Below are 20,000 nucleotides of genomic sequence, written 5' to 3'. Positions count from 1 at the left end.
ATTATAAATAATCGTATATGAATGATAGTAAAGTAACACGGGTTGACATGTGATTATTGTAATGCACTTATAATGCAAGTTAATGTTAAAAAATAAACATTTAAAAGATTTTCTGTGGCATTGTCACCAAATAAAATTATTATTTGATATCAACATAAAATGAAAACTGAATGCAAATAAAACAATTTATCAAACATGAATAAACTGTTAGACGGTACTTTCTTCCACTGGATATTTATGAGATTGTAGAAAGTGCTCGAATTAAAAAATAATAAATAAATGGAAAGAGATCTGAATGGCAGTTTTATGAAGGAACATATGTGCTCAGATAAATCCTTTATAATCAACACCACAGTACTCTTTAAAATATAAATAATGCAAGCTTTGATTTCAGGTTTTTCCTGTTTTTATTGAAAAGTGAAGAACCAATGTATTTAATATTTTATTTTCAATCGCTGCAGAAAGGAAGCCAAGAGCGAGGAAAGAGAAGCCGGCTGATTCCCATGATGCCGTGTCAGATCTCTTTGCTCAGATGTCTCTCCAGACGGACACAGATCCAGACCCTGGAGTTACCCAGAATCCTCCTTCCCAGAATCCCCTGTCAGAGTCGGCTCTGATTGGCCAGCTGCATCTCAGCAGTATAGACTGGGACTCTTCATCATTCACGGCCTCGCCGTCCCAGAAGCCTCAGAGCGACAGAACTGACCTGAGACCTGCGGAAAACACAAGCTGTTCTCTGAAGGAGCGAATACTCCAGAAACAGCAGCTGAAGAGTCCAGAATCTGAAGAAGCCCTCTGCCGTTCACTCCCGACTAACACTCAGACCAAAACAAGCAGCAAGAACCCGCTCAGACCTGCAGCCCGGCCTCTGAAGAGCGTCTCGGGACACAGAAACCCTTCTGAGAGCGTGTGTAAGACGAGTCCCGTCAGTGACGACAGCGACGCTGAGAACCGACCCGGATCACACAAGCCCAGGAACACAGTCAGGGTCACGTCTAAACCACCCAAACCAGCCCCGATGAGTGTTAAAGCTGCTGAGACACCAGAGAAAGAGTCCGGCACACAGGAGGAGGACGATTCGGACACATCACTGGACAGTCCTCGACCGCTGGCTGAGAGACTCAAGATGAGGTTCGGAAAGTGAACGGAGCGCAAGAGACACTCTTGGTTTAAAAGGATAATGTTTGGAATTACAATTAGCTTTTTTTTGTCAGATACTTTTATAAATATGGTTAACCTAGTCTACTTGTGTTCAATCATTAAAAACTCGCATAATAAACAAATCAGAAAGTTTACATTCATTTGCATTTATTCTTTTACTATCTGCTTGTTTCTTTAAAACACACACTAGCTTTTCTAATCTTTTTGTATTCTATCTGTTTTCTCTTTATTTGTAATACAGTTAACAGATGCTGAAAAGGCCTCTAACATTAGCTTGTTTTTTAATTCAAATTTACATCATTTTCTTTTCTCCATATATGAAAATCCCATATTTTTTAAAATCAAATGTACAGTGTAATCTTAGTATTCCAAATGAAAATACAGATGCATCATCACAATAAGCACCGTGTTTTTAAAAAGCAGTTTAAGGTTGTGTTAAACACTCAAACATCCTCTTGATCTGAAAGAAGCCGTCAGAGTCACATCAGGATCAAAGTAACAGTCCGGTCCTAATAAGGACATAAACGCCGGTCACTTCCTGTCGGGCCTTGATCATGAGTGACAGGTGTCACACCTTCCCAGACAGCTGCAGCTCACACTTCTGTCCTCCGCTTTCAAAGAATAACATGCTTTCAGAAATCATATCTTAACTCTTTTTAACTCTTAACTTTTTATTTATTGTCTTTCTCGTTACTTCAAAAAGTGTTGAAATTTGCCTTAATTTAATACCTAAACATAATCTTTAATAAATTCTTTGCACTTTTGCATGAAGAACATTAATTATTAGTAGGACAGTACATAAGTGCTGTCAATAATTAATTACATTCAAAATAAGTTTTTGTTTGCATAATATATGGGGCTGTGTATATTTATTATGTATATATTTATAGAAACTTTTTGTTTATATATTACATTTATTTGTAAATGATATAAATGATATGAATATACATATATGCAAGTAAATATATGTAAATAATTTCCAAATATATACATGCTTGTGACAATTTATATATATATATACCCGTGTGTGTGTGAGTGTGTGTGGTCAGTTACATTAAGGAATGTTTCATTGTAGGTTTTATAGAAAGATTTGTCATTTTGAAAAAAAAAAAAAAAATATATATATATATATATATATATATATATATATATATATATATATATATATATATAAAATTTCTTAAACATACAGAAAAAAAACTTAAATGTCCACGTTTCAGAAAAAAAATTCTATAAACGATGTATAATGTTTTAAAAGATCAGATCACTTTAACCCTAACTTCGCAATAATGTTTCTGGAAGAATGTGTGTTCGTGACTTTGACAGAAGTTTGATGGGATCTTCTGTTAGCTGGGAATCAAGGCCAGATCATTATCCCTGAACAGAATCAAAGTTTGAAGAAGTTTTGCGTCCTCGTTAAAGCATCAGGTCTTAGTTTGATGTTAATTTCGAGACGCGCTCGTGTGAAGCTCGTCTGATCGCGTCAGTGCGCTAATTGTCGTCGCGTCGACTTAAAGAGTCATTTCCCACAAAAGGGAATCTAACTGTTTTCTTTTCTCCTTCACATTATCCGCCAGCATCGCCTCATTCGCACTCGGGTGGCAAGCGCGCGGCCGCCTCTTTGAACTCCGCGCGCGTGAAGTCGCTATAAAAGCGCCGAAGTTTGTCTTTTGCGCAGTTTCTCTCGGATATGGCGCAGATCGACGTCAACGCGTTCACTGCTCAGGTTCTGTCCCACTGGGACTGGAGCGGAGAGGACAGGTCGTTCGGAGACGCGTCCTCGCCGGAGTCCGGAGCCAGAGACGAGCAGCAGAAGCCCAAAGTGAAGATGAGTCTGAAGAGGAGGATGAAGGCCAGCGAGCGCGAGAAGCTGCGCATGCGCAGTCTGGCGGAGGCGCTGCATCAGCTCCGCGAGTATCTTCCTCCGGTGTACAGCCGCAGAGCGCAGCCGCTCACGAAGATCCAGACGCTCAAGTACACGATCCAGTACATCAAAGAGCTCTCCAGCATCCTCGAGCAGCAGATCTGACCTTCCCTTGCGGCTCGGATGAAAGCGCCGTTGCTATGGGAACGTTTGGAACGCGGGTCGGCCGGCGGTGGAAACATTGTATCATTCTGTAACACTGAGGGATGTTCGGCTACTTTGAAGCGTTTGATGACCGTCCCGCGTCAAGCAGTGTTCCACGTCTCTGAGAACAGTGAACCAACGTTACTGGAATGTTAAGCTTGTGAGAACCTTTCCAGAACATCCTGAGAACAGCTGCTGTTGTACAGATTAATATTTTCTGTGTTTGTTTGTTCATCCACTCTTATGATTTTATTCGGATGTAAATATTTCTTGCTGATGCTTGAGTGGAGTGTCGGTGTCTAATATTAAGAGTGTCTTTTATACTGGAATAGCTGAATAAACGTCTTGTTCGTGTTGATTTAATCTGGCCTTTGTATTTTGTGTCAAGATTTGTTCTGGAGCGCAGTAACTCTTTATCTGATCTGGGTTATAAAAACATTGAGAGAACATTGATCTAACGTGTCTAAAACGTTCAAATGCCCATTTTTTTTCTTTTCGTGGTTTTAACGTAATTTAAAGGTTACAAAAACGTATATTCCTTTAGAAATAACATCACAAGGACATTTCTAGAATGTTGACGTTTTGAAAAGAGAAGGTATGTTATATCAAATATTAATAAAATTACAAGAACATTTCATAAACATTTCTTTAAGAACGTTAGTAAGTTGTGATAGCTGGGATACGCACAACCTTTTATGTGATGTATAAACTATAACAGTGGTTCCCAACCTTTTTCAACTCGCGGCCCACACAACCACACACATATGTTTGCGCGGCCCACTTCAAAAAAATTAACTGACCCCGCTATTGTTGGGTTAATAACTTAGTACTCAGAAGCTAGATTTTAAACTATATTTATTGAATAAACTAGGGCTGTGCGATATGGACAAAAAAAAAAAAAAAACTCGCGATTTTTCTGATCAATTTTGCAATTGTGCTTTTACAGTCATAAATGCATTCAGGATTAATTTGAAACATATTTCCAAAAGAAAACCAATCAGAACTTTATCAAAAAGTTGTAACATCTCTAGAACAGACATAAGTCAAAATTATCACTATAGTGAAGATGTAAAAAGATGTATAGACTTGTGGCAAAAAAAATAAATAAAAAAAAAATCCTGTATACAGGGACTTTTTTTTCTTTTTTGCCATGCATTGTTCATAGAGCTCATTATATGTAGCGGTGCCTCAGGTGTTTGCAGTGTGTATACAGTATGTGTATGCGGTCAGCAGTGAGAGCGCATAAATATAACGCGAAAGCACATTAAAATAATGCACGAGTGCGAATCTCTCTGTTAGCAGCAGATTTCCTTTGCTCTGTCACAAAACCGGTCGTGCTTGCTCAGATACACGCTGCTTTGCGAGGAGAGAGTGTGCACACTTAAAACGTGTCTCCTCTCACTTAAACTGCATCCTGTTCACTAACAAATTCACTCTATGCTCATGTGTTAGACATGAATTATTTTCGCACGTTTTTATTTCTAGCCTTTTACCGCAGTGAGAACGCTCTGATCCGTCAACATTGGTTCAGAAAAAAGGCGCTCAAATCGTGATTTTAGGACGTTTTCTTTTAATCGCACAGCCCTAGAATGGACTGGAAATGAACAGAAAATAATTGGCAGACCACAGGTTGAAAACCACTGAACTATAATATAGCCTATAGGCCTATTATAATTTTACTATTAAATATATAATGTTATATAAAATTCTATTGTGTTGCTTGAAAACAATGGCTAAAGTTAAACTCAAAGACAAAATACACCTTTTCCTCCTTTTTTCCTTTGCAAAAGCACATGCTATAAAACTTCTAACAAAAAATAAGGTCGAACTAAATACTGAAAAAAATCAATCTATAACTATTATATTTTTAAGTGAATAAACCGAGCTCAAATAAGATAACGCTAAAATATGTTTTGCTTTGGTATTAGAACACACAGAAGTGGTGTGCACATCACATGAACCCAAATTTGGGCCAGGTGCAAGACAACTAGATATGCAATCAATAAATACAAAAATGCAGTCTGCACACTGAAAAATACTGCTCCATACAAAAGTATATTTAATTAATTACAAGGCAACGTTTCGACCCTCAGGTCTTCATCAGGCACGGTTTGCTTTGGTATTACACAGACTGTATAAAAACTGTAACTGTATTACACTTGTTTACGTACACTGCGTCGTGACGTCGGTCTTGCGACAGGAACGCTGGCCAATCGCAGCGCTGTGTTCGGCGTGGGCGGGGCCTGGCGGTTCAATGACGCTGTGACAAAGAGAATCAGCGCTCGTCGTGACGGAGCGGCGCGGGCCGCCATTTCAAAGCCGAGGAAACGCGGGAGCCTTCGCGCTGTAACCGACGGATGCGTGTTTTATACAATACACCGAATTAAGTTCTGTATTTTTAAGGCTCGTTGTTTAGAAGAACTCTCAGTCTCGTAAGGTAAGTGAGTGAAGACGAGCTGTGAGCTTGTAATGGAGCGCTTGTGTGTTTCTGTCTGCGAGCCGTTAAACCGTATATTCTCCGTCGATCATTCTGAGGAAAAACGTCACCGTCGAGCAACCAAAGGGTGTTTCTTTGATAGTTCAGGGTGTGTTTGTCTTCTTAGACTATATTTCTATCATATAGAGCGATTATTGGTTTCAAATGTGATTATGGCGACAGAATGGTTTTAAGCCTCTGGTAAATCTCCGACTGCGGGAAATAAACGAAATTAAGAGCTCGCAAATCCCTTTCAAATCACCAGACTAATGTATCAAGCGTTATTCTGTGTGATTGAATACACTTTGATTAGGAATAATCGTTATATTCAGGTGCAATAACGACAAACTCACTCGTTTAAATTCAAAACAAACGAAGATGTTCAGATTTGCATCATAGTAATAGTATATGAGGCTCCGTGAAAATGGAACGGTGACACTGATGACGTCACCTTACACTCACGGGTGTGTGCAAATTGTTATCCAATAAAAAGCTGATATGAGAAGCACCGCCCCCTGCTGACGTCAGACAGCAATTCGGGTTTCATCGCTGTAGTGTAAATGAAAGCCTATTGGCTGTTTAAAGAATATATGTATATTTGGAATCCTTGCCCCAACTTCCTGTTTCATAAGATAAGGTCTCTTAGGAGCCACAGACTGCTAAAATATCAATTTCCTTCTCGATAGTATTTGGTGTTGAGGTGTTTTCTCTCATTCTGATTTCGTTGTTGGAGATCTGGACCAGTTCATGATGTCAGATATTTGAGAAATGCTTGGAAACCACATTTTTTTATGGTCTGCATTGAACCAAATATTGCATTCTTCTAAATATTTGATTGAATGCGTCATTTGAGTGAATGCTGCACTGAACCAAATATTGATTTCATACAAATGATGCGTTCAATCGAATATTGCTTTAAAACAAATGTTGTTAAAGTCTGTTGGCTATTTAAAATATAAATATATTTGGTATGTCCTGCCCCAACTTCCTGTTTCAATATTAATAAATAAGGTCTCTAATGAGCCGTGAACTGCTAATATAGTCATTTCCTTCTCTGTGATCTTCATCTTGAGGTGTTTTCATTCACGCATCAGCTCTCTGTTCTCAAAAGCTACATGAAATCCTCTGAGCGTGTGCCTTTTCTCACAGAAGCTTGTCTTCAGATGCTCACTTTTACAGTTGGCTGTTCACACTATTAATACATGGCTTGTGGCGTGCTCTGAAATCCCCACGGCCTGGATCAGCTGCTGCTATCCCAGCAGGCCGTGCGGTGATGTGAAGCCGGGCGTGTGGGTTTAACACCTCAGATGTTTGACATAGACGCAGGAACATTTCCCGTCTGGATCTGGGACAGAGGTGAAGCTTCAGGACGAGTGAAGCATGAGGACGGATGTGTTGTGTGTTCATAGGCTCATGTGTTTACAAAAGAGAACACTGTGGTTCACTACAGACAGGCTTCTTTCACTGGATGGCATTGTTGTGTTACAGATGGATGGCGACACAGAGCAGGTGGAGGAGACGACAGAAGTGATGGAGGCCACAGAGACGCCCTCAAATGAAGAACCTTCAGCTGACAGCAAGATCAGGTGGGTCACATGACCAAAGCTGCTACCGTCATTGGTTGTCCTCGTCAATAGCGGTGTGCAATGATACTGTAATTGTTATTATAGAGATGTGCAGTTTGACATCAAGTATGTAGCAAAACCCATTCTAAACTGCCTACAGAGCACACACATATATCATGTGAAATTTAGACTAGTGTAGATTAGAGTGTTCTTTCACTGCATGATTCAGTCTGTTAAAATGCATTTATATGAATTTGTGTTTATTGGCAGGGGTCGTGGAGGGAAGATCCGCGGCAGAGGAGGCCGGATGCCCCGTGGGTTCCGTGGAGGACGTGGGATGATGATGATGATGAAAGGGTTTCCACCAGGTCCTATGAGAGGAAGAGGCCGCGACGGGTTCACAAACGGATTCGGACCCATGAGGTCTCGACCACGTGTTCTCGAGTCTTTCTTATCCAGCACCTTAGTTTGTGTCGAAAAACAACTTTTTAATAAATATAGCAAATATAGCATTCATACACATTTTGCATTTGAAACAAATGTATCCAAATATTGAATTGAAACTAATTTTTAACGACACTTTCTCGCTTGTTTGCAGGAGAGGTATGGGGCGTATGTGGCCGTATCCAGACATGCGCGGCCGACGAGCTCGAGGCGGACCAAGGGGAATGAACCTGGGTCCACCGGGTCCACCGCCTCCACCTCCTCCCCCCATGCACATGAGAGGACCTCCACCACACATGCACAGGTAAGGAGATCTGTACACCTTCGATATTTCTGAAAAAAAAAAAATTTATATACCGCATTGAATCAACTAATGCAGTCATACCAAATATTGCATTGACCCAAAAAATGCAATGAAAAAAATATTGCATTTATATATATTATGCATTGAACAAATATTGCATCGACCCAAATAATGCATTTATCCAAATATTGCATTTAAACAAATAATATATTTATCCAAATATCGAAGCGAAACCAAAAATGCATTTTTCCAAATATTGCATCGAAACAAAAAAAAACATTCATCCAAATATTGCATTGATACAAATTTTTCATTGAAACAAAAAATGCACAGAAAAATTATCTATTTATACAAATATTTCATTTAATCAAATAATGCATTTATAGAAATGCTGCTTTGAAACAATGCATTCATCCAAATAATGCATTGAAACAAATAATGCATCGACCCAAATTAAATTAAAAATGTATGCATTTAGCAGACGCTTTTATCCAAAGCGACTTACAGTGCATTCAGGCTATTAATTTTTACATCTCATGTGTTCCCGGGGAATCAAACCCCCAACCTTGCGCTTGTTAATGCGCTTGTTAATGCAGTGCTCTACCAGTTGAGCTACAGGAACAAATAATTACAGAAAAAAAATCTATTTATCCACATAATGCGTTAAAACAAATAATGCATTGAATCAAATAATGCATTTGTCCAAATATTGCATTTAAACCTGATGCATTGATGCAAATTTAGCATCAACCCAAATAATGAATTTATCTAGATATTGCATTCAATTAAATATTGCATTGACCCAAGTAATGCACAGGGAAAAAATAGTTTATCCAAATATTGCATCGAATAAAATAATGCATTAATCCAGATATTGCATTGAAACGAATAATGGATTCAAGAGCAATATTATCTTAGGCTGGGTTTACTATTGATTTCTCAGTTATATTGAGTTCTCGTTGTGCTTTGTTTCATTTGATCTTTCAAATTCTGTCCATTTTATATGCCTCTGTCTCTTTATATGTATCAAAAAATAACTTTGTATATTTATTTATAGGAAATGTATATGTATAGATACTGTAGGAGTAAATAATGTATAATGTATATGAAAACGGATAAACATTTTGGAGGACAGGTGTTGAGAGTAAAGGGGCGTGTCTTTCCACAGGCATGGCCCGCCTCCTCCACCGCCCCCTCCGGGACACCCGGCGTTCCGAGGGCGACCGCCACACCCCAGGGGGCGGGGCATGATGCCGCCCGGCCCGCCTCGCTTCTTCCACCCCAGGGGGTAAGAACGCACTCACCTGCTCCACATATTCCCTAGCGCACATGTACTCTCGTGACGGCGCAGAGCACGGCTAAACCGTAACAGATCCAGCACATAAACTACATTCCACTAGTGCATGACAAGCCTGTGTTTCTTCACTGTGTGTTTGACGAGTTTGGGCCCCTCTTGAGCAAAGCAGGCCAATCCAAATGTGTGATTTTATCCTTTCATGCAGCTACCACAACGGATCGGCCCCTCGTCTGCCCCACCCGCCTCCAGGCAGGGGCCAGCGCTGGCCGGGGCCCCCCGGTGCCCGGAAGTTTTAACCAATTCTGTAGTGTTAACGGCCGTCGCTCACACTCATTACAGACTCGCAGGTCCTTTTACTGTAACGAGCACGCTTCCTTTTTATGTTACTCCATTTGAGGAAAAAGCCCCGAAAAAAACAAACATTTAAAAGCACTCTCACTCTGAAGACGAGAAGGAAACATGTTCTTACGTTGATTTAAATTAAGTGTATCTCATGAGACTTTTACTCCTCTAAGTGTTGTCTGGTCTGCGTGGTGCTATTCCTGTGAGCCTTAAGCAATCCTCTTCCTTTATTCCTTGAGAAAACCTAGGATTTTAGACGAACCGCTGTGTGTTCCTCAGTACGCTGGCACTGACCAAGCAGATCCCTGACCCTCCATATGTTCTTCATGTGTAGTGCTCATCAATTATTAATGATCTAATATCATAAATGTGCAGCTACTTTAAGTCAAGTGAGAATATTGCTGTTGAAAAGTATTCCTGTTTCTTTTTTTGCTGGAATGATTCTGTTAAAACCACAAATTCATGCATTGATTTAACATGACCGTAGAGTAGCACTACGATTTATACTTCTTTAAATAAACCTTTCCTTGCTTTTCTATATTAAAGCCAGTTTTCGAAAGTATTTGATTCAAAATAGTACAAGTAAAAAAAACACAAATATCCTCTGTGTTGAGTTCTGAAGTGTTATGGCACATTGTAACCGATAAAGTCATGTGAATTTGTGAATGTAAATTGAACAGATAACAGCTTTTGACTTAGTTTTGGATAAACCAAACAATAAAGTTAAAATAAAATGACCTCTCTTTTTACTGTTTATTTAAAGTAAAAGCAACTGAATGTCCATTTCTGTAATGTATTTTAAAAGTACTGATCACTTCTGAAGCTGAATGGACAGTAATGTAAAGACATGAGCACTGAAATATTCACTAGAATGGAAATCACAGTGTTACTTCTATATCTCTATATTTACATCATGCATAATAAAGCACATAAATGCCTGTCCTATGACTGAGTAAAGCTACAGTTAAACACACGGAGTAACTGATTTCCAGCGGAGTGAGGCTTTTAAAGTTACCCAGAGGGCTGAAAATTGAAGATGTCCACGGATGTCTCTCCAAGTCACCGGCAGACCTGCAAGTCTCAGAGAAACAGCACACTTCTGCTCATTCGACTGATTGGGAAATTGAGTTCAATTCTAGATGCATGAAAGCCAGGACACGTGCGGTGTCTCCTCAGGCCGCGCTGTAGAGCACGAAACCAGACGCACGAGCAGTCAGAAGTTTGGAGACACTCGTGATTATTAGCAGATGCTAGAAGGAAAGGGAACGTTCTCTCTCTACAGTAGTTCTTCTTCTTTATGTGAACGTTAACGGAATGTTACATTTGAGTGTTACATTGAACGTTCTCTGATCAAAGAGAAACATTTAAAAACATTCCCTCCATGTCCAACTAAAGCTTTTCTGGAAGAATGTGTAAATGATGTTTGGAGAACATGATTAAAGTCCAGATCACGTTGAGAGAAGTGGACATGTTTTTAAACCCAGTCACAGGAGGAACACATGATGAGCGTTTCTTCTGCTGTGTGCGGTTTACTGCATTTCTCCATTGCTCGGTTGAGATTAAAGCATGCTAGACTGATGTTTCTGACATGAGCGGAAGAATGTAATCAGATGCTGTTCGATCAGATCAGTGTGTCCAAACTTCTGACTCGTGTGGATTCAGTAACAGTCAAATACTTAGTCTGAATCACTCTCTCATACACGAGGGCTTTATCCTTGATATTATTCTTACATTCATATTTTAAATGCTATAGTGAAAATAAAAGCAGCAGGAAACAGAATTCTGATCGTGATCAAGCTCCACGCTACTGATCTGTTTATGAATATTGACCGTGACGCCGGCTCATGTCAGATTGAGACGCCCGGCTGCACACTTGTGGAAGAGTAACTGTGTAATACGAGGTGACGTGTGTAACGTCTTATTACAGTCCCTACACAAGCAAATCATTCATTAAAATTGGCATGGGATTTAAAACCATTCACACAAATTCTGTATAAAGAAATGACAAGAAAGTCACTGGATTTAATTAGTTTACCAGAAATCAACATTACTGATAATGTGCTCATCCCAGATCAGGAGGAGTGTGTTTCTTCATCAGGTTTGGAGAAATGTAGCCCTGCATCAGTGTCTCATCAATGGATGCTCTGCAGTGAATGGGTGCCGTCAGAATGAGAGTCTGATAAAAACATCACAATAATCCACAGCACTCCAGTCCATCAGTGAACATCTGGAGAAGACAAAACCTGAAACAAAGCCGCTTTTAACTCAAACACATAGAGTCTATGATCCATAATAACACTTCCTCCAGTGGAAAAGTGCATCTGCTTTGTCTCTCACATCAGAATCCAGACACTTATTTGTTTAAACGCTGCTTGATCTGTGCAGATTTCTCTCCTGATTCAGACCAGAACACGTCTTCACTGGAGGAAGTGTTATTATGGATGATAGGACTCTGAAAGCGTCTTAACGCTGCGTGTGTTTCAGCTCTGGTCTTCTCCAGATGTGGACTGCTGGACTCTGGTTGTGGCAGTGATGCAGCGCTGCTTTTCTCCAGGTCTGTGCAGGTGAAAGCGAGGGCAGGTTGATTTGTTTTCCTGAGTTACACACGTCACTGTTCTGATGTAGGAGCAGCAAGCCTCTGTGTTCCTCTGAAGGGCTCTTCTGCTGCTTTCACTCTGGACTGACTCTTCTTGTCTCCTGAAGGGGTGAGACACCCTTCTGAAGGCAGCCGGACTCGCAGGAGGCCCCGCCCACCGCCGTGAAGCTCCGCCCCGTAACCGAGGTGAGCTGCATCTCTCTGCTCTGGACTCATCTGTCAATCACACTGTAACCGTGAGAACAGAACCCTTCAGGCACAAAGATCTGCATCCACGCATTGCAGACAAAAATAATTTTGTACGCATTGATTTTGTTAAAAAAGGTTATGCATAACGCATTATAATCATTATACATAGGTTTTATTTTTTAAAATGTCTTAGTTTTTATGATTTTTTTTTTATTTCAGTTTTTTATTTATAAATATTTTATACTACTTGAGAAACATTGAATGGGCAACTAATTGAAATAGTTTCATGGTTTTTAATGGCTATACAGTTTTTATTTCAGCTTTTACATTTAATTATTTTGTATTGTCTTTATATTTTTATTATTATTATTATTTTATATATTTGAGCAAAACTCAGTCAAAATGAGGTTTTGTCCTGGCATCAAAAACTAACACTAGCTCCTCTATTCTCTGTATTCTATACAGATATATTTTCTTTTTAATTATTATATGATTAACAAAAATCAAAGAAGGCCTCAAATAAACTAGCTTGCTGTTTTCTTTTTCTAGTCTATCGGTTTTATTTTTATTAATTATAAAAACCCTAGTTTGGAAGTCACTTTGGGAAAAAAAAGCATATTTTTATTCCAGTTCAAGTTTAACTATGATAATAACATGTCTTTTCATAAATAATTGCGATTTGAAATGCACTATAATATTTGCAGGCAATAATATTAATATTTGCATTATAACATTAAATCAGAAATTGTGTTTTTGTCGTGTTTTAATGCATTCAGTTTTCTAAAAGTGCAACAGTGAATAGACAAGTATAATTGTGCTCCTAGTTATTCATGTTACAAGGCATAGTTAATTAAATCCTGTTTAATGCACTACACATAAAGGCTAGTTTCAGTTTTTAAGTAAAGGAGAAGCATCCAAGGATGCACTTCAGTTTTTGGGTCGCCACATAACTTGCACACTCTGGATAATTTATGTATTTATTTATTGATGCATTTCTACACAAAGAAGATTTGCCAATCTAATATCTGAGGCACGTTCAGTATAGTGTGAGTATCGTGTGCTTCTCCAGACGACTGAAGAGCTGCAGAGTAACTCAGAGATCATCTTCTGCTGCTGCTCAGGTGAGACTCCAGGTCTCCAGAGATCATGTTTTCATTCTGTTCAGACTGAGGCTTCTCAGAGGAGGAGTGTGTCTGACGCTGTGCTGTCTTCTGTGTGTGTGTGTGTGTGTGTGAGAGCAGGGAGTCTCTTCAGAGGAATGTCTCGTTTGGTGACGCACACGAGGAGCTGTGAGTAACACACTGACATCTACACACACATCTTTACTCCACTCCTGCATTAAAGGAAGCACGTCTCTGCAGATCTGTCTCTGGGTTTTTCATTGTGTGTGGATTTAACCATTTGAGAGAAATAACTCTGGCTTTACTGAAAGATACATATATATGACAAATATTATAGAATATAAATATAAAATAAAAAACAAATTAAACAATATATATATATATATATACATATACACACACACACACACACTACTGTTCAAATTTTTGGGATCAGAATGATTTTTGATAATTTTACAGGGTGTCTTCTGCATTTATTTGATCAGAAATACAGGAAAATTTTATATTGTGAAATTATATTATGTAAAATGCCTTTTTTTCTATTTTAATGTACATTAGAATACCTTTTTCAGGATTCTTTGAAGAGTAAAAAGTTTATTTATTATATATATTTTTAACAGCATACACTACAGTTCAAAAATTTATGGGCCGGTACATTTTTATTTTATTTATTTAACTTTTATTCAGTAAGGATGTGTTAAATTGTTGAGAAGTGATCGCAAAGACTTGAAATATTTATATTTTGAATAAATGCTGTTCTTTTTTCTACTTTTTATTCATCAAAGAATCCTAAAAACAGTACTGTAGTCTCCACGAACATTATTGCACAGCACAACTGATTATAATTATGATAAATCATGATATTATTCTGATTTCTGAAGATCATGTGACACTGAAGACTGGAGGAATGATGCTGAAAATACAGCGGAGCATCACAGAAATAAATTACACTTTAACACAGATTCACACAGAAAACATTAGAATAATATTTCACATTTTTTACTGTATTTTTCATCAAATAAACAGCCTTGATGAGCAGAAGAGACTCATTTAAAACACTTAACTCTCACTGACCCCTAACTGTTGAACAGCAGTGTAGATATAAGAGATGTATAGTTTTATTTAAATAAATCTGTATTTATATATAAATGGGTGATTAATTAATGCTTCACTGAGTGTGCTGAGGTAAGACACTTCTTGAAGGAAAATGAAATGATCTCGTGTAAAGTGAGAAACAGCTCTCTTCAGAAGCGGAGTGGAGCAGCTTTGATGAAGTTATTATAGTAGTTTCTGTCAAATAAACTATATTTAATACCGAGCCGAAGTGTTCGTGAAAGAGCTTTGACAACGCAAAGCCGCCATGTGTCCTGCTGCGGAAGCGGAAGTGACGTCACCACAGGGAGGAGGGAAACAGCGCCCCTAGAGGCAGTGAATGTATAAAGAATGGTGTATTAAATCTGGTCAGTGTTTTATAGTCATGGTTCCAACACTTCTCCAAGAATGAGGTTAACATTTAACGAAACTAAATATTTGAAATTTACACTTGCACCGAAAGCAAAGGAAATGAAGATGAAACACATGATTTAGCAATTAACACAATTATTATTCCTGGTATAGAAAACATATTCCTGAAACATTCCACATTTCTGCATATTTTACAAAGAACTGTCATTACTTTTATCACTGAAACAAATAATGCCTTAAACCTCGAATTATTAATAGAAATATGTTTCTTACAGTATGATACTCGTCTGTTTTCTGATTAAGGAACTTAGCATTTTGTTCCAGGCTATCATGATTTAGATTTTTAACTTTTAATTTCACATTTGGACTTTTGAAGTCATATTTCTGACTTTTATCTCATATTTATGGCTCATAATTCCGATTTAGTGTGCCATAACATAACTTTTCCTCATAATTATAATTTGCCAAAGCATACGTTTTATTTATTTGCTTTTCTTCTCGTGTGAGGACGTATAAATACACACATTTGATTTTAATATCAAGTTAAAACAATCGTTGCCAAGTCTGCGATTGTTTTTCATATCCGCGGTTTGAAGCAACCCCAATACCAATAACGTGATATTAAGCCCCTAAACTGTGAATTTTACCATGGCAACCCTTCCAAAAAAATTATATTTTAACCCCGGGAAGCAATTTTTATCGGGTAACCTCCTGGAAATGAGATCGGTCTAGTTTTTGACTAGTTTTGAGAAGCAACTGGGCAGTATTTGTTTGTTAAAACCTGGCAACCCTGATCTGAACACGTGCTGGAGATATACTCCTAATTACAGGAGCGTCTTTACTGATGAGATGTGCATGAAACTCGCATTATATTTTTTGCATAGCATTAGCATTTTAATAATTTCTTGATAAATTAATTATTTTTCATCGTTAACCCATGATCTTATCACCATCTTGTACATTCTTCCTGGTTGGGCATCTCTTTCCTGCAGTGTTCAGACATTATCTGGAGAATCCACTGAGATCTGAGCGTCTTTGACTTGTTTGCAGTTATTATTTGAGCTGTGTATTGGTAGGAGTCGGGATTTAGAGAAGGAGAAACGTGACTTTGGTGAGCGAATGTTTGTATTGAAGGCATGCTGGGTAAATGATGTTAGGTGTTTTTAGAAGAGAGGAACATGGAGCAGCACGGTTCTTTATAACTGCAACACTTTTTAGATTTGTGTTTGATTTAGTCCATTCTGTCTGAAATAAGCCAAATACACCCATGATGCTGTTTGGGGTTGAGGAGAGTCAGGACTTGTTTAGCTGTGTTTATTTGCTCTGTTCTGTATATTTAGGGGTATCTCATGCTTCTTGTTTTGTAAACAGACTCTGGGGTAACTCAATTGAAGCCTATGCCCTAGGGTTTGCATTATACTGTAATGAACAGTTTTGTTGTTCCTCAAAAGTTTAATTGTGTCTTTTGTCGCTGTGTAGCCTAATAAAAGTGTACAGGTTGAACTCTCTCTCCTCTGATTATAAACACACTGATTAAACCAAATCCATGGCACATCTGCATGCTTTTATCAGAAACATCAAAGCACACAGGAGACACGTGATTATAAAATGAAGTGCTATGTTAATGTTTTCTTTGAAGTACTGTAATACTTTAGTCATGCAGAACCATCGCATCGCGAAATGTAAACAAATGTTTTTCTAATGATTCAGACTTGAATATTATAATATTTACATTACTATATGTACTGTATATGCTACATTATACCCAAAATGAATGAATAGCAACACAATATTAACAAAGTTAATTTCTTATAAACCTCTCTATGATGGATTGGGATTTTAAGTCGGTGTATTAACTTGTATTTAATGTTTAGGGTAATGTTTAAGTTCTCTGAAATACTAAATTCACTCTGTGTAATTTTGTCTAAATACATTATACTGTTTATTTTTAATTGCAAAGCAATATAACGTCGTCTAGCCACATCATACAGATATAATGGGATTTAGAGAATGTTTTGTATAAAAGCATCTACTAAATGCAGAAATATAAATCTATAATCTGATTAATATTAGATGTGCTTCTATAATGAAAGCCACATTTTGAGCAAGACTTAATTCATATGCATCTACGGTCTCGCTTTATTCATAGCAAGATAGCAGTGATGCACAAATTTAAGGAGATAGGTTATATAAAACTAGAAATTGAAATGCATAAGCATTTAAAAAATTCCCATGTGAGTAGTTTCTCGAGGGTACAAAAAGATTATTGTGTGCATGCAGAGTTTACATTTTTTCAGATGCTCAGTAGGTTCACTTCTATGTTTTATCACTTCAAAAATATAAATGGAAAAAAAATAACATTTACAGATGACTGGAATATATACCAAATATAAAGCTGAAAATAGTTTTGTGTGAACTACTTTTGTTCAATATGGGCCGCAGAACTACTGAGATGTTTGTACATGTGAGTCAGAAAAAGCATGGAATTTTAAAATGCAACGTGCAGGAATCCTCGTGTGAGCCCTATCTAGTGCGCACTACCTAGTGCACGGAACCCTGTCCGTGGTGCTGAACGCGCACGGTCACGTGACAGATGCACAATTAAACCGCATCGCCTGCATTTCCAGTGAGCAGAGCCGCAGGAAACATCATCAGACGAGCGATGGAGCGAGTGGAGAGTCTGGAGAAGATGAAGCAGATCTGCAGGAGAATACAGGACTCTTTCAGAGAGCTGCAGGAAGATCTGACGCCCTTCAGACCCGAGCGATGCTACAGGTGACGAGCACACACCCTGTTCATCACACATCAGGCTTTAATACACCGCGACCTGACCTGATGACAAAAGAGCAGTGATGTGACAGTCTCAGCTTAACACAGCACACAGAGGAAGGTGTTTATATGTGTGTGTGTGTGTGTGTGTGTGTGAGAGAGAGAGAGAGTGTGTGTGTTTATAACCCAAAAACAAAACAAGTAGATAGAATAGAATAGAAAATGAATAGAGAAGGCCTTTTGTGTTTTGAAAGTGTTACATTTAAATAGAATTGTTACATATATAATAGATACAAACAAACAATGGCGCGATAAAAATAGCGTGCTCTCGAATAAAAGTGTATATACGTCCATACACCTGTAAAATAATTTATCACACTGATCAAACCAGTTAATATGCCATAATGTAATGTTTTCATTTTTAATATGCGGTAAATGTTCTTTTCTAATGAATGCCCGCGCATTTGGTCACACTTAAGCGGTTCTTTGAGGCATTAAAACGATACATTCGATAAGCAAATCGTATTAATTTTTATTAAACCATAGCGCATGCGCACTGCGGTGGAGGTCACGTGTCCGTGTGGGTGACGTCAGCGGACTGATGTATGCGGATATACGCCGCCAACAAACATAATTGCGGGTGTATCGCGTCGCGGAGGGTCGCGCGAGGATGAGGATGGAGAGGTAAGCGCGCGGAGCATCATATAAACTCCTCTAGAAGCGCTGGAGTCCGTCCAGATGTGAGAGAACACGATATAACTGTGTTTCCTGTCATCAAGACTCACTCGATACATGTGCACGCGCTTTATATTTACAGACGAGAGCGTGTGTCGTGTTAGCCGCTGTCTCGGGTGGGCGTGGCCTCATCTCATTTCCTGTGTGTGTGTGTGATAGAGAGAGAGAGCGAGAGTGTGTGTGTGTGTGAGTGAGTGAGTGAGTGAGAGAGAGAGAGCGCGAGAGTGTGTGTGTGTGTGTGAGTGTGTGATAGAGAGAGAGAGAGAGCGAGAGTGTGTGTGTGTGTGTGTGAGAGAGAGAGAGAGAGAGAGTGAGTGTGTGTGTGTGTGTGAGAGAGAGAGAGAGCGAGAGTGTGTGTGTGTGTGAGAGAGAGTGAGTGAGTGTGTGTGTGTGTGTGAGAGAGAGTGAGAGAGAGAGAGTGAGTGAGTGTGTGTGTGTGTGTGTGTGTGAGAGAGAGAGAGAGAGAGAGAGTGAGTGTGTGTGTGTTTGTGGGTTAAACATGTTTCTGGTTGAGTCACTGGTGATCAAGAAACTGAATTCATGAGTTTTGTATTAGTGGAGTGTTTTCTTAGTCAGCCACTGATCTCATTATTGTCAGTTATGCTAGTTGATTTAAGGATTGTGCATATTTTGATTAATATCAGTATTAATATCTCTCGCTGTGTTCAGATCTGTCAGAAATCACATGTACATAATTCTATAATATAGACATTTCACGGTCAAATTGAAACATAATTGCAATAATATCAAAACTGTGTGCGTGTGTCCGTGTGTTTGTCTGTGTGCGTGTGTGTGTGTTTGTGCACGCGTGTGTGTGTGTCTCTGTGTGTGTGTGTCCTGCAGGTTGGCCCCCATGCGTCTCTACTCTCTCTCTAAGACACAGTTTGTTCTGGTGTTCGTGGTCTTCTTCTTCTGCTTCGGTGTCTCTACACTCATCGGTGTGTCAGGTGAGACTCCACTTTCCGATATATATATATATATAATCTTTATCATTTTTCCATTATCTAGGCTTGAGTCTTTGAGGATGTAATGTGTGTGTAACACTGTGATATTAACGCAGACTAGATCTAATGGTGTGTGTGATTCAGAGAGGTCTGTAAGACACGCAGTGATTGATTTCAGTCACAGACCGAAGCGAGGAGTTATTAGATGAAACTGACTGAGAAATGTCTCTCCTGCAGGACCCAGGATCATTAGTGAGAACTATTACCACGGTTTGAGTAACAGCATCAACGGATCGAAGGTGAGGTTCCTGTTTTAAAGAAGTCTCTTCTGCTCACCAAATGTGTTTATTTGGTCAAAAAAGAGAGCGATATCTGACCCTGGAGCACAATATCTTCATGAACATGATCTTTACTTAATATCCTAATGATATTTGGCAGAAAAGAGAAATGTATAACTGTGACTCGTACAGTGTATTGTTGTCTATTTCTCCAAATACACCTGACACTGAAGACTGCTTCTGTGCT

At 38.7% G+C, this 20,000-nt stretch overlaps 4 protein-coding genes across 15 annotated transcripts in view; all 4 read left to right on the top strand.

Annotated features, from left to right (window-relative positions):
• The window catches only part of LOC113087708 (flap endonuclease GEN homolog 1), a 7,788-nt gene extending 6,493 nt beyond the window's left edge, over positions 1-1,295 (top strand). For both annotated transcript variants that reach the window (XM_026255633.1, XM_026255634.1), the window contains exon 14: positions 462-1,295. In XM_026255633.1, coding sequence (XP_026111418.1) covers positions 462-1,144 — 683 coding nt within the window. In that variant the 3' untranslated portion in view covers positions 1,145-1,295. The remainder of the gene's footprint in view (positions 1-461) is intronic.
• Positions 1,296-2,825: 1,530 nt separating this feature from the next.
• LOC113087710 (mesogenin-1-like) lies at positions 2,826-3,592 on the top strand. The gene has a single exon (XM_026255636.1). It carries the CDS (start codon positions 2,852-2,854, stop codon positions 3,188-3,190), a length of 339 nt encoding a protein of 112 aa, XP_026111421.1. The 5' UTR covers positions 2,826-2,851; the 3' UTR covers positions 3,191-3,592.
• A 1,894-nt stretch (positions 3,593-5,486) lies between these two features.
• LOC113087706 (formin-like protein 20) lies at positions 5,487-13,802 on the top strand. 8 transcript variants are annotated; one of them, XR_003285605.1, is made up of 8 exons: positions 5,487-5,666; positions 7,194-7,291; positions 7,541-7,693; positions 7,869-8,018; positions 9,187-9,306; positions 12,361-12,439; positions 13,512-13,563; positions 13,684-13,802. XR_003285605.1 is itself a non-coding variant. In XM_026255631.1 (6 exons), the coding sequence occupies exons 2-6, from the start codon at positions 7,194-7,196 to the stop codon at positions 12,356-12,358; spliced, it is 597 nt and encodes a 198-aa protein (XP_026111416.1). In that variant the 5' UTR covers positions 5,487-5,666; the 3' UTR covers positions 12,359-13,802. The 8 variants fall into 8 exon arrangements, 2 of the variants coding, with proteins under 2 accessions (XP_026111416.1, XP_026111415.1); XR_003285606.1 differs by having other exon boundaries at positions 13,451-13,563; XR_003285602.1 differs by having other exon boundaries at positions 12,283-12,439.
• Positions 13,803-17,607: 3,805 nt separating this feature from the next.
• The window catches only part of LOC113087703 (transmembrane protein 181-like), a 12,217-nt gene continuing 9,824 nt past the window's right edge, over positions 17,608-20,000 (top strand). For 2 of the 4 annotated variants that reach the window (XM_026255627.1, XM_026255626.1), the window contains exons 1-3: positions 17,608-17,802; positions 19,375-19,478; positions 19,713-19,774. In XM_026255627.1, coding sequence (XP_026111412.1) covers positions 17,690-17,802; positions 19,375-19,478; positions 19,713-19,774 — 279 coding nt within the window. In that variant the 5' untranslated portion in view covers positions 17,608-17,689. Of the gene's footprint in view, positions 17,803-18,358; positions 18,481-19,374; positions 19,479-19,712; positions 19,775-20,000 lie in introns of those variants that run through there. The other 2 variants (XM_026255625.1, XM_026255628.1) reach the window with 2 other exon arrangements.

The sequence above is a fragment of the Carassius auratus genome, unplaced genomic scaffold (assembly GCF_003368295.1).
Source record: "Carassius auratus strain Wakin unplaced genomic scaffold, ASM336829v1 scaf_tig00045119, whole genome shotgun sequence".
In the NCBI taxonomy this organism is placed as follows: Eukaryota; Metazoa; Chordata; class Actinopteri; order Cypriniformes; family Cyprinidae; genus Carassius; species Carassius auratus.
Note: the sequence above shows the minus strand (reverse complement) of the source record. Positions and strands in the feature narration are given on the sequence as shown.

What these genes read in the sequence shown, in the direction of transcription:
- LOC113087710 (XM_026255636.1), top strand. Translation starts at nt 2,852, where the DNA reads ATGGCGCAGATCGACGTCAACGCGTTCACTGCTCAGGTTCTGTCCCAC.
- LOC113087706 (XM_026255630.1), top strand. Translation starts at nt 7,194, where the DNA reads ATGGATGGCGACACAGAGCAGGTGGAGGAGACGACAGAAGTGATGGAG. An exon ending in AACGGATTCGGACCCATGAG is followed by an intron (nt 7,694 to 7,868) that starts GTCTCGACCACG and finishes GCTTGTTTGCAG; the next exon opens with GAGAGGTATGGGGCGTATGT. An exon ending in CCTCCACCACACATGCACAG is followed by an intron (nt 8,019 to 9,186) that starts GTAAGGAGATCT and finishes GTCTTTCCACAG; the next exon opens with GCATGGCCCGCCTCCTCCAC.